General features: G+C 55.0%; 1 protein-coding gene across 3 annotated transcripts in view; it reads left to right on the top strand.

Annotated features, from left to right (window-relative positions):
• Nucleotides 1-16,837, top strand: part of TBC1D2B (TBC1 domain family member 2B) — a 55,117-nt gene that overhangs the window by 15,139 nt on the left and 23,141 nt on the right. For all 3 annotated transcript variants that reach the window (XM_036916055.2, XM_036916050.2, XM_036916049.2), the window contains exons 2-4: nucleotides 2,585-2,738; nucleotides 9,432-9,597; nucleotides 15,537-15,703. In XM_036916055.2, the coding sequence (XP_036771950.2) occupies nucleotides 2,585-2,738; nucleotides 9,432-9,597; nucleotides 15,537-15,703 (487 nt within the window). The remainder of the gene's footprint in view (nucleotides 1-2,584; nucleotides 2,739-9,431; nucleotides 9,598-15,536; nucleotides 15,704-16,837) is intronic.

Here is a 16,837-nt window from a genome sequence, read left to right as displayed (position 1 = left end):
TAAAAAATTTTTTTTGCCCCAGGAATTCAGTGAGAGATGATTAAGAGGTTACTAATTGTTCCCCGGTTAGATTTAATGCCCAGATTTAAAGGGAAAAGAGTCTTGTAACAGATTTTTCATGGTGCCTGTGTTGGGGGTGGCAGCTGGAGAGGTTCGTGCTTCTCTGGTCCTGTGCGAGCCTGGCTTCCTGAGCGGCACAGACGGAGCCGGGCACCTGCCGTCTGGAGGAAGGCATGTGGCAGCTGGTGGTCCTCCCCTGGGTTGGGATGGGGACCCGGCCAGCAGGGGAGCGGTGGGAGGAGAGACGGGCCGGCGCGTGCACATGCGCACAGAACACACACGCGCACAGAATACGCACACACACACCCACGATTTTCCAAGCTGCGGGGCGAGACTAGGAGCTCAGTGTGGACTCTGTGGGAGGAGCGGGGCTGGGGGGTTGTGGGCTCTGATTTTGGCTGTGGTTGTGGCTTCCAGCCCCTTGCTTCCCTGGCCGCTGTCCTCTCCCATCCTCCAGGCGCGCTGTGTTCCCTTTGCCCCGCCCCAGGGCTGGGGCTCTGCCGTCCACCTGCAGCCACCCTGCCCTGCAGATTCCAGGCTGTGCTCTGGGGTCCCTCCAGTTGGCTCGGGGCTTCTGCACCTGGGCCAGTCTCCTCCCTTCCCTGAAGCCCATGCCTGATCATGCCATCATCACCCAGCTGAACGTCTGGAAGACACAGGCCTGGGGCCTGTGTTGGCCCCGCCTCCCCCATGCTCTCTTGCCTCTGGGCGGTGCATGCTGCTCTCTGCTGAAGCCTCTCTGCCTGGTCCTGTGGCCACTGCCCGCTTCCCCTTTAAGACCAGGCTCCTGTGTCCCCTCCTGATTATTTGTTCTTTCATTTCTTATTTATTCAACAAATACAGACCTACTATGTGTCTGGAACGGAGCCAGATGCTAGAAAAATGAAGACACCTTGGAGTTTTTTATTGGAGAAGATAGACATTAAACCAATACTTTGACCCTTTTGAGTCTGCAGGGGCAGGTTCCCTAAACACTTGACCCTGCCCCACCCAGGTATGTGTCTCCCATCAGGGCTCCAGCCATGGCAGCCCCACCCCAGCTCTGCCCTCTGCCCTTGCACTTGACACCTTCCTGAAACCACTGGCTTGTTTTTCCTGTCTGTCTTACCCGCCAAGCCCGATCCTGACACCCGGCAGACAAGTGTTTGTAGATGCTGGCCGGCTGGGCAGGTGAGACGATGGTCTGGCTGAGACTTAAGGATGTTCTGCAGAAAACCCCGAGGTCCTCAGGGGGATGGACTCTCCTGCCCGGTGCTGTGCACAGCGCCCCTGCAAGGGCTGCCGGGCACAGCCAGAGCGCCAAGGCCGTCCTCTGTTTGGTCTCTAGGCCTGGCACCTGCTGTCGGGCCTGCACAGCAGTTTCCAGATTGCCTGGGACCATGGGGACCCCTGTGTCCTGTTTGCTGCCCTTCCTGGATGCCCGTGCTGGTGAGGTTCCCACAGCCGTGCCACAGCATGCCTCTGGGGGCCCCCGGGCGAGGCAGCCCGGGACAGTGACCCCTGGTTGTTCCTTGTTGGGCCCCCTCTGCTTCTTGGCTGTTTTATTGTTGTTTAATGTACATATATTGAAATTCACTCTGTAATAAATATTTCTGTGCATTTGGACAGATGCAGTCATGATGCAGAACAGCTCCATCCCCCAGAGGCCCCTGCACTGTCCCTTTGTCACCACCTGCCCCCCTCATCCCAAGCCCCGCGACCGCAGGTGTTTCCCGTCCTCCCAGTTTCGCCTTCCTGACGCCCATCGCTGGCATCACAGGTGGCCCTGCCCTTTCCTGCAGTGTGCATGAGCATCCGCTCTGGGGAGCTGTGGTTGGCTCCCTGCTGCCAGCAGTGCCATGTGTGGGTGTGCCACAGATTACCTGCTCGGCAGAAGGACGTCAGTTTTTCAGTTTCGGTCATTTTGAATAAAGCCTCTGAGCTCACACATGGGTTTTGTGTGAATGATGCTTTGTGCCTCCTGACCTGGAAGCAGGACTGCCAGGTCCTGGGAAGGCACGTAGCTGTGTGGGGCCATTAGGCCGTTTCTAAGAGGGTGCACCGTTTACCTGGCAACGTGTATGGGACCTGCATTGGGACCCAGTTGCTCTGGGACTTGGTGTTGCCCTTTACACAGTGTGTGCGCCCCTGGCTTCCGTCTGCAGTTTCCTCTGTACCCTCCCAGGTGCTCACAGCTTCAGTACCATTATTTGATGTGACTTGGCAAGGATGTCATGTGTGCGATTTGACTTCTTGACATGGGTTTATAGGTGCACAGAGTGAAAGGGCAGCAAAGTATCGAGCCTTCCTAAGACCTTTGAGGAAAATGTCATACTCATTCTGTAATTTTACGTTACAGAGTTGAAAAAGTTTTCTTGATAGGGTTAAATTCTTGATGTTAACTGTTTGTTTGACCAACTTGTGAGCAAAACTGGTCAAAGTCTTGAAATTGACATCTCTTTCATCTGTTCTTAGCAAGGGGTGCAGTCTCTCCTCACAAAACATAATATTTAAGCTCTTCATCTTATTTTTGTCCCCTGTCTAGGCTCCTAATCATCAGCTCATGACCTACTGGTTGCAGGAGCTTCAGCAGAAGAGATGGGAATATTGCAATAGCCTTGACATGGTGAAGTGGGACAGCAGGACCTCCCCAGTGCCTGGGGACTTTTCTAAGGGTCTGGTAGCCAAAGGCAACATAGGTAAGTGGGAGGTGAAGGTTCTTTGCATGTAGCCATTTGGTGCAGCAAGGCCGCTTAGCAGGGAAATGCAGAGTGAAAGCTGGTGTGCTGCCTTGTGAGTGGGCAGCGTTCCATCCTTGCTACATATGGTCAGGTTTGAGCTTAATAATGATCTCAGGAGTTGGGTAAGGTCGGTGGCAAGGACCCGGCTGAGGGTGCGGCCGAGGCCAGCCTGTGGGACGTTGTGGGGGTGGTGCTCCCATCCACACGCTCTGCCTGGGCATGGCTGGGTTCCCAGGTGCAGGTACCTGGGGAGGCATTCCCAGGCATGCCATTGGCGATGCAGTAAAGTTTCTTAGGAAGACCAGCCGTCCAATGCTGATGGTTTGTGGCATTTCCACAATTCACAGTACCCCTGCCAATTGCAGTATAGAGATGATGTGATTTTATACTTGGGTATCAAAATTAAAACCCCATGATCTGCGCATGACTGGTTGGTTGAATTGAGTACTGTTAAAAAGAACAGTTGTTTGCCAACCATCCTGCCCCCTGCAAAGACGGGGTGGGGCAGTTTGGGGGCCCCTCCCTCTATGGAAGAGCAAACCCATAAGAATGCAGGCACCTCATCCCTGAAGTAAGGCATGGACAGGCCACGCCGTCAGCACCCATTCCTAAGGATCAAAGGCAGGTGCCCACACCAAAGGCAGCAGGGGCTGGCTGGCACATGGGATGGGAGGCACGTCAGGGCACCAGGCGCGGGCACTCTGCTCACAGGCCCAGGTCCCCCAACTAGGGCTGCCGTTGGTTCATGCACCACTGCCTTGTTTCAGAAACAGATGCCTTCCTGGACCTTGTTTTTTCCTCCAAATCCCGTTTTCCTGCTGACCTTCCTTCACTGGTCACAGTATTTTTAGCAGCGTAACCCTCTGTCCTGGGGATTCCCATGTGCCTACAGAGCTTAGGAGGCCCTCAGCAGCCCAGGAGGCTGGGCAAAGGCCTGGTCCTCAGTTACTCCATATCTAGTTCACATTCTGCTCAGCCTTGGCTGAGGTGGTTTAAGCCACTGTTACAGTGCTTTGATCAGAAGATGAAACTCAGTGTCTGACAGGCAGTACTGAAGCCCCCAGACCCTCAGAGACCCTGCAGGGGACCAACAGACCCCCCGCGGGTAGCTCACACCTCAGCACAGAGACCTTGGTTCCTCTCAGTTCCTGTATTCTGGGGACACAGAGCCCCCAGGTGTTAAACTGAAGGGAGGGCAGAGTGCAGCCTCCAGCCCTGAGGTCTCCCCATAACACTCACCTCTCCCCTCCTGAGCCAGAATGGTGTGGCTGGGGAGCCAGAGGTCCCATCTGATGCCCACCTTTCATTCAGTTTTGGGACCCTACGTATAGAGATTTAGAGTCTGTGGCATCTGGTGTTGGCATTTGGCAGAGCAGGCACAGCGATGGGCTAGGCCCCCCCATGGAGCTTCTGGCTGGCCAAGCAGGTGCGCAGGACACCCAGGGGTGGGAGGGCTCAGCTTTGGGGTGGCTGGGGCCTCATGAGGGAGCGGCATCCGAACTGAGACCTGATGGGTGAGCAGGCGAGAGAGCTGGAGTGCAGTGCCTCCAACGCCCGAAGGGTGCCCGTGCGGCTGCTGGCGGACATGGGAGCTCTGGGCGTGCGGTGTTGGGGTACAGGGTGTGGGTGGTTCCTGAGAAGGCCTCCCGGGGTTGGAGACCGCTGTGCTGAGCCCCAAAGGTCGGGGAAGAGCTGGCCTGGGGAAACAGAGGCAGAGGCCTGGCGGGCCTGCAGACCGAGGCCCCGGCTCACAGGAGGAAGCATGGTGCTGAGGGCCTAGGCCGGGAGGGCTGCGCCGGGCAGGCAGGGCCTGGGGAGCCATGCGGTAGAGAATGGATTCAGTGGCAGGACAGGAAGCCGGGGACCCCTGCTCAGAGGTGGTGAAACCGCAGTAGCCTTGATGGCTGGGAAGATGGGAAGAATTGGGCAGCGCTGGGAGGCTGTGGCGCAGGAGCTGGAAGCCCTGGGGTGGGGGCAGGGGCACCCCCAGGACCCAGGCTATGGGCTACTGGGACTGTGTGGGCCCTGTCCGCCCCCTCGTGCTGTGTCAGGAGGATCAGCTGGCACACTGCATTGTTGAGTGTAGACATACGTGCATGCAACACGATTCTGAATCGTTAGGATTGGTGTCCACCGCAGTTAGCGGGAAGCCTGGCCAGCAGGGCCTCACAGATTTTATTCATCCCACGGTGGGCAGTTCATGGCTGGCAAAGCTACCCACCCAGTCCGCCGAGGGGCCACCCTGTCCCCTTGTCAGCTTTCCTGCTCGCGTGTCCTGGGGCGGCACCAGGGGTCCCAGGAAGCCTTGGCCATGCCTCACTGGTCAGAACTGTCCCACAGCCGCCCTCGCTGGGAGGGGCTCTGGGGGGGCAGCCGTTTTAGCTGGTGGGCTGCACCGGAACCAGGCTCTAAGCAAGGAAGAGCTGGAATGAGCACAGCTAGGCGGCTGGTGCTGTCGCGTGAATGCAACACCGATTGTTTTCTGTCCATGTCCCCAGAGTGAGGGACGGGGATCTGCAGCTTTGTGCCAGTGTGCCCGGCTGTGGGAGGGTGTATCTGCCCTCTTACCTACCTTTGGTGTCCTGGCCTCTGAAAGTCCATGCGCCTCAGACACCACTGTGCACGTCGTCTGTGTTGGGATAGATAAAGACCCAGTTTCCACAGAAAAGAATTTGTAAAGTAAGGTCAGGGGTCTGGAGACATGCCTAGCTGTTGGCCGTGAGGTGGTCACACCCAAAGGAGGTGTCCACAGCTAAGGGCATCACTGATGAATGTCCACCACGTTCCGTCTGCCTCACTTCCCACATGAACTAATACACAAACAAGCGAGGGCCACAGAACTCTCTCCGTGACTTGTGAGGGCTCAGGAGCGCAGAGCACTGGGTCACAGGAAGCCGGAGTGCCCGAGTGCCTGTTGCCAGACGCGGGTATTTCCTGCAGAAAATGGCAGCGAGGACGGTTTGAGGGATGACCACAGATTTCCTCCTCTGAGCGGCCGCATCCTGCAGTAAGTCTATGCTGTGCTGAGCGGGGAGTGGGGGCGGGGAGAGGAACTGGCTGCTGCCTGTACCGGCCATGTGTACGGAGCTCCCTGCACTGCGACCGGCAGATAGAAGCCACAGACGTAGCGATCCCGTAATCGTTAATGTCAGGATCCCGAGGGGGTGAAGAGCCGTGCTCTCTGTAATCCTGTTTGCAGGAGACCCAGGGCCTTGTGTCGTTTTAAACATAAGCCGCGGTCATTACCTGCAGGCGCCTGATGGGGGAGACCTTCCCGGCCCTGCGCCATCTGTGAACAGGATGCCCTCTGAGGTTCCTCAGCCTGCTGGGTCTGTGATTCCCCGTCAGGCTGTGGAAGGATGCCTGTCGGTGGGGAGGGCAAGGAAGTGGGAAAGATCCCAGCCATCTGGAGCCTCCTGGGGAAGGCCTGGGGCTTTGGTGCTGGGATGGTGGTTGAGGCTGGGGAGAGCAGGATGGTGAGCAGGGTAGGGGTGGCCGTGGGGTCATATGCCCCACCCCCACCCTGGGGGTCTCAGAGGCGAGGTGGGAGGAGAGGGACGTCAGGAGGGTCACTGAGGCAGGCCCTGCTGCCTCTGTCGGCCCTGCCTGTGGTGATCAGGTCCCTCCCTCCGTGCTCGTGCTCGGCCATCGCACCGTGCTGGAGGCAGCCGCTATGCAGGGTGCGGGTGTGAGCTGCTACAGGGCAGACTGGCATCCAGTTCCCACCAGAACTGTGTCCTTGGCGGGGCTGGGAGAGCAGAGGGACGAGACGCGGCCTGGCCCTGCCGGGGGCCGGGGCCCGGTGGCCTCACCTGCCTTCGTGTGCGTGGCCGGACACCATGCCCTTCCCTGGGAGGTGTCCCTGCTGCCCCTGACACTCCCTCCTCATGAGACTGAGACTCGCTTGGATAGAGAGAAAAGTGGCCTTTTCAGGTCGGCCCATCCTTCCCCAGGCCCTTGGGCTCTTCCCTCCTGGGGCCTCTCCTCCGGCCTGGTTCCGTGGGACTCGCCTGCAGCCCCCAGCTCTGCGTGGGCCCTACCAGCAGCGGGCTGGGGGCAGGAGAGGAGGGTGCCTCCCCGGCCAGCAGCCCCCTGCGGGCCCGCCTCAGCGGGAGGGCCCAGGAGGCTGAGACTGCCCGTCCACCCTGGGGTGGGAACCCAGGAAGTGTGGACCTTGTGGTGCACAGCCCGCCCAGAGTGTCACTGAGGCCTTTGAAAATCCGTGAGGCAGAAACTCCTGCAGCTGCCAGATGCGGCACATGTGCCTAAGCCCAGTCCAGCCCCACAAAGACCTTAAGGAAACAGCCGTGTCCTAGTTTGTGTCCTCGGGAGGCCGCACCCTGAATGCTAATGTTAGGACGGGTATTGAGGAGACAGCCGCTCTGCTTTTAATTAATCAAATATCACGTGGTCTTTAAAAGCCAAAAACCAGACAAAATGACAGTAATGGCAAAAACTGGAAAATGGTTTCCTTTCACATCAAATAATTGCTTCTAGAAATGGTTTTGCCGACATCTCCCATTCCTCCACCCACCCCCACAGCCTCATTTCTCAGGAGGCATTTCCAGGGTGGGCCTGGGGATGCCCCAGGGACTGGCTCCTTGGGGAAGCAGCTGCTCCCGCAGGGGGCCGTGCCTCACCTGCTAGCCCACCTGCGAGCCCCACAGGAACGGCGGCCTCGGTTCCCAGCCTAGAACGTGATGCGCTGCCTGCCGGGGCAGAGAAAGGCCAAGCTTGGGGAGGCCTGCGTGTCAGCTCCACCCTTCTCCAAAATAAAGGGTGCACCCTGATGCCCACCGACACACCCAGATGTCGAGGCCGCACCTCCCAGGGACACAGGCTCTGTGCCCACCATGTGGTGACCGTCTGCTGGGGGGTGGGGTCTGCATGCCAGCCCCCACTCTGGGCTCCGTGTCCTGGCAAACGAGGAGATGGGACGTGATCTGTGGTGTTTGAACTTGTGTTTTTGTTTACTGGAATCTTTTTTCTGCATGAAATCTCAAAGAGACTCCAATATATAACAGAGTGAACAGAGGAGCTGTGTGGCCGAAGCTGAGGGGGGCACCGTCTGCCCGTCTGGTTGTCCCCACAGTGTCCCGGGCTCCAGGCTTCAGGCAGACTCCCACTGGGTGTCCACGTCTGTCTCCTGGAGTCCTTGTGTGTGGCACCCTCACACCCAGTATTGGGATGGGGGACGGGGGATGGGGGTGGTGATTTGCACCAGGAGCCAGAATCTGTGGTGGTTTGTAACATCTGCTTTGTTGATGTCACCTCCGGATCTGTTTCCAAGCCCAGCATTCCTGTCTCCCAGCCCACCCTCTGGCCTTCCCTACTCAGAACCTACTGTAACATGCTGACCCTCCAGGCCAGAGCAAAGTGCCCTGCTAGATAAACAGTTGTCACGTCTACACGTCACACCCAGGATTCTTTTCCCTGCATTCTTGGTGCCCTTCCCACACCGACGACCATGGCCGCCTCAGTGAATGGCCTGCGAAGTGTGAGCCCTCGGAAAGCGCTCTCCTCCGGGACGTGGGTGTCCCGGGACCCCTGCAGCCCCGGATGTGCGCTGCTTGCTCCTCCACGCTCAGCACCTTCAGAGACCTGCGGGATGGGGCTGTGCTCATCTCAGTAGAATCTCGGCCGTCCGTGTTCAGTAGCTCCATTCTGATCTTGTTTGCACAGAAAGAGGGCTTGTTAGTCCTGCCCACGTAGAGATGCTGTATTAAAGGGGAGTCTAGACAGAATTGATTATTGTGAAGCAATGTTAAATTCTCTTTACAAACTTGCCCTGTTCTGAGAGAGGATGCATTATTTGGAAGAAAAAGTATTTATAGTTGGATTTTGTCAGAGCTTTAAAAAAGTAAGCTTTCATTATGTATGGGGAAGTTTAACATACGCAAAGAGAAAATACCATGTTACCTCCATTTATTACCTTTATTGGGTAGTTTCGACTATCACTTCATGGCCCATCTCATCTCGCTGATACTTGTTACTTTGAAGCCAGTAGCATGTTATTTGAAGCAAATATTATTTATTTGCTAACTATTGACATACTGTTATTTTGAAGCACATCCTTATCATTTGAACCTTAAATATGTCAAGAGCTTCCATTTTAAAGACACTGTGTTCTGAAGTCTGGCCGTGTCCCAGCGCCAGTGCTGTCGCCCTCGGGTTCGCTGACTGTGGGGCACAACCGTGTTTCCGGGGTCACGGTGAACAGATACGTGCCTTGTCGCACCCCCTTTCTCCGAGGAGGAGCGGTGTCAGTACAGACTGACACACTGACTGCTCCCCTCACCAAACGGTTTATCCTGGAGACTGTCCTCACTGGGGCAGGCGAGCAGGTGAGGGGGCCTGCATGACAGCTCCAGGCCAGGTTGGACGATCCACAGGAGCTGGGGCGCCCTCGCCTCCCTGGGCCAATGCCAGGAGGATGTGCCAGTTTGACGCATTTCATTATCTTCTGAGGAACATGGGACTGCTGTAGAGGAGGGTGGTCGCAGAACACAGACGGTGCCCACAAATTCCAGTTAAAAATGTACCATGACATGTGCAGTATAGTTGTGTGGAATCTCAAGTCGGTACTGAGGCAGAACTCCCAGTTCTGTGGGGAGGCTTGGGGTGACTGACGTTTATCTGCCTTTCTTCCAGAGTCGATTCATCTGCATCCAAACGCATCTGCAGAAAAAGCCAGAAATGTCCTAGCGGTGGAGACGGTCCCCGGAGAGCTGGTGGGAGAACAAGCTGCCTGTCAGCCGGCCCCGGGGCACCCCGGCCCCATTAACTTCTCTTTGAAACAGTGGGGCGCTGAGCTCAGGTGAGTCTGGGGAGCAGCTCATCAGGACTGGAAATAGGTTGTTTCTGGTAATACGTGTCATTCTGTGTATGAAATGATGAAACCGCCTTACAGGATTGAGGTCTTCATCATTTACAAGGAGCTCGGGCAGACTTAGTTACCTTCCTTAGCCTGTGCAGATCACCTGTTACGTGCCAGGTACTGAGCCAGACACTCACACGCATGGGTTATTGAGTTGCTGGAGTCTGAGGTGGGTTGTACGATCAACATTCTGGAGACGGAAAGAGCCCTGATCCAGGTCAGAAGGCCCCCAGGCTGCAGTGCCAGGGCTTCTGGGCCCGAGGAGCCGGCCCCTTCGCAGGACCCCAGGGCTGCCCCAGGGGTGCTCTGACCATGCCTGGGCTGGTGAGAGGGGACCTGGGCTTATTTTTGGTTGTTTTTAGAAAATACTTTATTGAGGCATAATTCACACGCCATGCAGTCCACCCATTGCAAATATGCAGTGGTTTTCAGTGTATGCACATAGTTGCCCAACCATCACCACAATTTTAGAACATTTTTGTCATCCCAGAAATAAGCCTCAGCACCCATTAGTGAGCCCTTCCCTCATCCCCCTCCAGCCCCCAGCGCTCAGCAACCTCTGGTCACTTTCTGTCTCTGTGGGTCTGCCTGTCCTGGGCACTCCACACAGCTGGCATCCTGCAGTGCAAGGTCTTTGGGGTCGTTCACTTAGCATGATGTTCTGTGCTCCATCGTGTTGGGGCCTGCGTTGTGGCACTTAGTCCAGGGTCTGACTGGACTGCCTTCTCCAGCAGGCAGACATGTGGGCTGTTTCCACCTTTTGGCTGTTTTGAGTAACACTGTCGTGAACGGTCATGTACAAGTTTTTTGTGTGAAATAGGTTTTGTTTCGCTTGCGTACATACCTGGAGGCGGAGTCGTGGATCCGATGATAATCTCTGTGCCATCTTTTGAAGGACTGCCAGACTTTTCCAAGTGGCTGTACCATCGTCTGCCTCCCAGCAGTGCACAAGCTTGTGCTCATTTGCTGTGACAAAGCGTGAACTTGGTGGCTTAAAACAACACAAACTCATCTTCTCCTGGTGCTGAAGGCCAGACAGACACCCTCAGTCTGTCCCGTGGGCTGAAGTCAGGGTGTCGGCCATGCTGGCTCCTCCTGGCCACTCCAGGGGAGGATCTGCCCCTGGCCTCTGCCGGCTCCTGGCGGCTCCTGGCCTGTGGCGCCCTCGCTCTGTGTCTCGCTCTGCCTCTGCTTCATTGGCCACTTGCCTGCTTCTCTTCTGCAGTGAAATCTCCCTCTGCCCCCCTCTCATAAGGACTCGAGATGAAAGTTCAGGGCCCATGCAGATAATCCAGGATAATCCCCATCTCAAGATCCTTGATTTAATGGTATCTACAAGTCTCTCTGGGTTATTTCTGCTTTATCACTTCAGATAACATCCTGATATCCTTGTACTATGTCGCCTAGCCCCTGAGAGAATTTACCCAAAGAACTGATTTGTACAAAGGAGGCGCTGCATCATTTTACAGGGGTGGGGGTGGGCTGCTGCCAATCAGGTCCCCCCTCTATTTGCCCTGCCATGGCTGCTCGGATGGAGGGAGTCTGCTCTCCTCTGCCCACGTCCCCCCGACAAGGTGGCAGTGGAGCCGGAGCTCGGCTGGCAGGGACTTTGTGGGGCTGGGGCTCTGCAGGGACACCGGGGGGCCGCTCGACTCCTGACCCAGCTGATGGACAGTTCAAGTGAGTGCTGGATAAATTTATCCTGTTCCAGTTGGATGTTTTAAACTGTATGGGGAAATTGATCAGAACTACATAAACCTGGGAGCAGACATTTATTATTAATTACATAGGTTGCTGGTATTTGTTTAAAGGAAGTTCAGGCCCCGCTGCAGCCTGGGGTCTCTGACTTCCCACTCTGGGTCAGAGTAGCTGGTGCTCAGTGAACGCAGCAGGCAGCTTGCACGGTGCCGCAGGGGCGGTCGGCAGGACGGTGCTGCCTGAGGCCAGCCTGGAACGCCGGCCCAGAGCCCCCGTGCAGACCCTGCAGGAGCACACTCTTGTGGCCCCCCATTGCACGTGCACAAAGCAGGGCTCCCATGCGTGATGTCTGACTTGGGCTGGCTCTGCGGCGTCTCGGCCTGAAGAGGCCTTTGCTTGCTTTCCATTACCCAGGAGGGTGGGTGGCCCCTCCCCGCGGGGCTCAGCCCTCATCTGCAGGTTACCGTGGCTTTTGTGCCCGTGTGGATGGCGGCTCCCCCCAGGCTGCATCCCGTCTCCTCGCATCCCCTCCTGCGTCACCTTGGGGACCAGGGCTGAGCCGCACAGGGTGAAGGCCGGGGCAGAGGAGAGCACGGGCGGCTGAGCCCAGCTGCACTCAGCGAGTGAGGAGCCCTGTGTGCCAAAGAAACGCACCAAACCACAGCACGCCTTCGTGAGAGTTTACTTTCTTCCTCGGCAGCTATTTTGAAATAGCTTTTTCCACAGTTCTATGATTTCTGTAAAATCGGACATTATGCATGTATCTTGCCCACTAGGTTATCGTGGGGAACTGACTGGCTCCATGCAGCGCTCTGTGGGGATGTGGAGCCCGTCTGGGACCCGAAGGGACCTAGGAGGTGAAGTGCAGGTGTGAGGTGCTTTCACTGTGTGTTTGCCACCCCCCACCCCACCCCCCGTGCCCCAAGCAAACCAGCTGTAAGAGGTCGAGCCAGGTGTGAACGGAGAAGCAGGTCCCCTTGCCAGCTCCTGCAGCTCCTTGTTACAGTTGGCAAAAGGCCATGTGTTCTGTGATGCGCACAGTGGGAACCTAGGTGCAGCAAGGAATTTCTCTGCACTTTTCTAAATTTTTAAAGCACTTTAATGTAATTCAAACAAGGCTTTATTTGAATTCAGTCAAAAAGATCATGCTTTAAGAAACATGGCCATGACTGTTTTATATGAGAATGTTCATCTGTCTGATTGAACCAGAGATGAAGCCACCTTCTACCCACACCTTCAATCTGTCCCAGGAAACAGCAGGTGCATGTGTCTGCCTATTTGAGTAACCTTACTGAGGAGTAATTTGCCAACAGTGAATCCGTACCTCTGTGTACAGGCTGATGAACTTCAGGTGTGCATAGGGGACACCCACTTTGGGGGGTTGGCTGCAGAGCACCCCCTCCCCACAGAGTTTCCTCAGGCCCCTTTGCCGGGGATGCCCCCGGCCCTGGCCCCAGGCAGCCTGGGGTCTGCTTTCTGTCCCTACGCTCTGGCTCTTAAGAATCCCTTGTGGCTGGAGGCCTACTGTGTGGCTCTCTGTGTTTGTCTGGCTCCCTTAGCAAACGCCTTTTGGGGTTTGTCTGCATGGTTGAGCCTTCACATTTCCTTCATTTTCGTTGCTGCTGACCAGGTTCTCCCCTTCCAGTTGACGAAGTCGGGGATGCATCCTGGTTGTGGCTGACGCGTGATGCCATGAATGTCCACATATAACTCCTGTGTGTGCACATGAGCTTTCCTTTTGTGGCTGGAACTGCTGGCTCACTCAGCATGTGTGTGTTCATGCTCACGCGGCACAACCATGCTGGTGCAAGGCAGCAGGCACCTCATGCCCACGGATGTGCGACCTGCAGGCGCTCAGGCTCCCCTACATGGCATTGCCGTGGGCACTAGAGGGTGCGGTTCACTGCATTTCCCTGGCAGCCAGTGATTTTGAGTATCTTTTCTCATGCTTATTCCTTGAATATGTTCGTGCATATTCCTCGGTGACGGGTCTGTTCGTGTCTTCTGCCCATTTTTTAAATCAAGTTGTCTGTCCTCTTATAGGCTGTGAGAATCTTTATAGTTTTGGTTTGCAAGCCTTTTGTCAGGTGTTTTGCGAATGTTTTTCAAAGATGCACCCCCCCAGATGCACCCAAAAAGATGAAAAACGTTTTAATTCTCACAAAGTTCACTTTATCATTTTAAATATCTTTAATAGATTGTGCTTTTTGTGTTCTGTTTGGGAAATCTTTGCCTAATCAATGCCACAAATATTTTCTCCCATGTTTTCTTCTAGAAGTTTGATGGTTTTACCTCTTCTATTTAGGTCATTTACACATCATGAGTTTATTTTTCTGCCTGATGTGGGGCTGAGGTTCATTTTCCGGGCACACAACCCGTTCCAGTGCCACCGTTTCAGAAAGGCTCTTCGGTGTTATTACAGGCACTGCGTCCTCGGCTCACGGATCCTCCCTCCGGCCGCCCATCCTTCCCCTTCACTCTGGGCCGTTCCTCTTGGGGTCTCAGGCTCGCCGACCTTCCCTTCTGCGGTTGATCCCTTCGGTGACTCTTCACCGCGGACCTTGTACTTGTATCTCCAGGATGGATTCGGGTGCACCTCTGTTCAACAAGACCAGTCTCTCTCTAGTTTCTGGAAGATGGAGAAACAGTAACTGTTGAAGTCCTTGTCTCCTCATGTTACCATTGGTCATTTCTGGGTCTATTTCTGTGTATGATTTTCCTCCTCATAACAAGTTGTTTTCCTGCCTCTTTGCCTGCCGATAGCGTTTCTCACTGGATGCCCAATTTTGTGAGTTCTGCCTTTCTGGGCACTAGATTTTCTTTTTTATCCCAATAAACATTCTCGAGCTTTGTTCTGAAACAGTCTGTTGTGCAGAAGCAACTCAATACTTCTCAAGTTCACTTTCAAGCTTCTTTAGGTGGGCTGAGGGCCCCTAGTCTGGGATGAGGGCCACAGACTTAACTCAGCGCTCTCCCTGACACCCTGGGCGCACAAGGCTTTCCCCTCTGCCTGGCAGAACTGGATATGATTCCGTGCCCTGCACGAGCCTCTGGGATTGCTCCTCCATCCCCTTGGGTCCACTCTCTGGGGTTCTTTTTGCCCGCCAGGCCTGAGAGCGCCCCGCCGGGAACCCGGGAAGCCCTCTCAGGCCATGCTCCTTCCCCAGTGCTTGCCCCGCAGGCCCCGCTGTCCTACCCTCCGCGGCCTGCCTTCCCTGGGTCCTCACTCGCATCTGTCACCACCCCGTGTTGCTGGCACCCTGAACCCGAGGGTCACTGTTTCCTACATTTTGTTCAGGTTTTAGCTGTTCCCGGTGCCTGTAAACTCTGTCCCCATTACTCCTTCTTCTCTGGAGGCAGAAATACCTGTCAGAGTCGTAACGAAATACGGTTAGCACCAGACAGGTGTGGATTTGTAGCCAGGCACCACCCAACTGTATGATCTTGTCATTTCGGCTGCATTTTTAAAAAACTATTGAAACATTACAGGTCCTCTCTTCTCCAGGATCTCGTTGTTTCCTTGCCCTTCACAGAGGCAACCAGAGTTCTGTGTTCGGTAATTATCATTCGGGTGTGGATTTTAGATTTTTTTATACTATTACTAACTACACTGGTGTGCACATCTATTAATACTGTTATCTTGAAGATTTAAAGTATCATCTTATATATGTTGTTCTTCACTTTTATTATTTCATTCAGCATTTAAAAAATGCTTACCCACATGACACGTGGCTTTAGCCAGAATGTATACTCCACGAGACAAGGACTGATTCACCGGTGTGTCCTGAGTACCTGGGACAGGTGCCTGACTCATGACAGACACTCAGGAAATACTTGTTCAGTGAATGAGTTGAAGTGATGTGCAGTGTTGGTGTGAATAATTCTTCAGTATTTATTCTTGAACGTGTAGGAATATGAATAGCGCTGTAGTGGAGGCTCGTGTGTGTGTCTGTGTGCCGGTCCGGGACTTTGTGCAGGTCCAGGTTAGGCACCCCCTGACCTGACCGCATGTTGCTGAAGTATGCTGTGGCAACAGCTGCCAGTTTGCACTCCCACCCCCGTCTCCACGTCCTTACCAGCACTTGGTATTATCAGCTCATTTAATTTTTGCCAACCTTGTACAGGTGAAATTGCGTTTTGTTTTACAGCTTTTTAAAAATAACGTTTCATTTCTGCAATAGAAATTCAATGTCTTCGTTCCGTCCCGGGAGAGGGCATAACGACAGTCGGAGGAGTGTGTTCTACACCAGTGAGGAGTGGGAGCTCTTAGACCCAAACCCCAAGGACCTGGAGGAGCCGGCGACGGCGCAGGAAGGAAGCAAGAGGCAGAGCCCTGAGGGCGGCAAAGGTAGGCCAGGGCCACACCCTCCGTTCCCACTCCCACCCACTGTCTGTGCCCTCCCCCCGGCCCTCTGTCCCCTCCCCACATTGCCCTCTGCCCCCCCGCCATCCCCTCCCTACCCTCTGTCACCCTCTCCCTGCCATCCATTGACCCCAGGTGTGGACACCCTTCCATGGATGGTTCCAGAAGGCCTAGTGGGGTTTGTGTTCTCTTTGGCTTGCAAAATTAGATGTTACAAGACATAATCAACTGTCTAGTCCTCTGGTTCTTAAACTTCTTTAGGAGATAGACCATCCAGAGGTCACGGTGCTCATTGTAGAAATACTGGTTTAAAAAATAAAGTCTTTTTAGTTACAAAGATTGGTAGCATACACGGAAGTGGAATATACAGTGTCGCGGTGGTGTGTCGGCTCTGCCCCCACAGCTGTGAACTCTGGCCTCTCGTCCCCTCTGCACCCGGTCTGAGCCCCTGCCCCCCCGCCCCCTGCACCCTCCGTCGGCTGGTCACTGCACCGTGAGTCCCACTCTAGTCACCGCGTCTGTATTTCAGTCTCGCTGAGAGATGGTAACTCTTCCTAACCAGTTCTAACTGCAACCTGATTCTCAACACCTGAGGCCACTGCAGTGAGGCCCCTTTATCTGGGTCCCTTGCCTTTCCCAGTCCCTTGCTTGCCGAAGGAACGGGGTCCTCGTGCCAAGGACTTGCCCACGTTCTGAATTTGCTCATTTTATTTCTGTGGGTCGTCCATCCGTGTATTTCCTGTGTACAGGTCACTAGAGCAGAGGCCTCCCAGAGTGAGGGCTGACCTTTTATTAGGACTGGATCCCTGTGGGGTGCGGGTCAGGAGGCCTTGCGTTCCCTCATGTGTCCCCTCTGAAGTCACCACGTCTGGTTCTCTCTGTGATGCTCAGACCCATCGGGGTCTAGGGCTGCCAGCCTGACCCACACACAGTTCTCCTCAGCCTTCCGCCTGGTACTCTGAGCTGTCGTTCATGGTCCCACATCCATTTGGCCATGGAGGGAATGCTCATGCTCTAAATGTAAAGTAAATCATGAAATACTGCCTTGGGCCTGGTTCCTGCAGGGGTGGTGGGAATTGGAAGTAGGGTTTTAGGAAATCTTTTGGGAGCATGAGTATT

This window comes from Manis pentadactyla, chromosome 18 (assembly GCF_030020395.1).
Source record: "Manis pentadactyla isolate mManPen7 chromosome 18, mManPen7.hap1, whole genome shotgun sequence".
Lineage (NCBI taxonomy): Eukaryota > Metazoa > Chordata > Mammalia > Pholidota > Manidae > Manis > Manis pentadactyla.
This window is presented reverse-complemented; position numbering and strand designations above follow the sequence as displayed.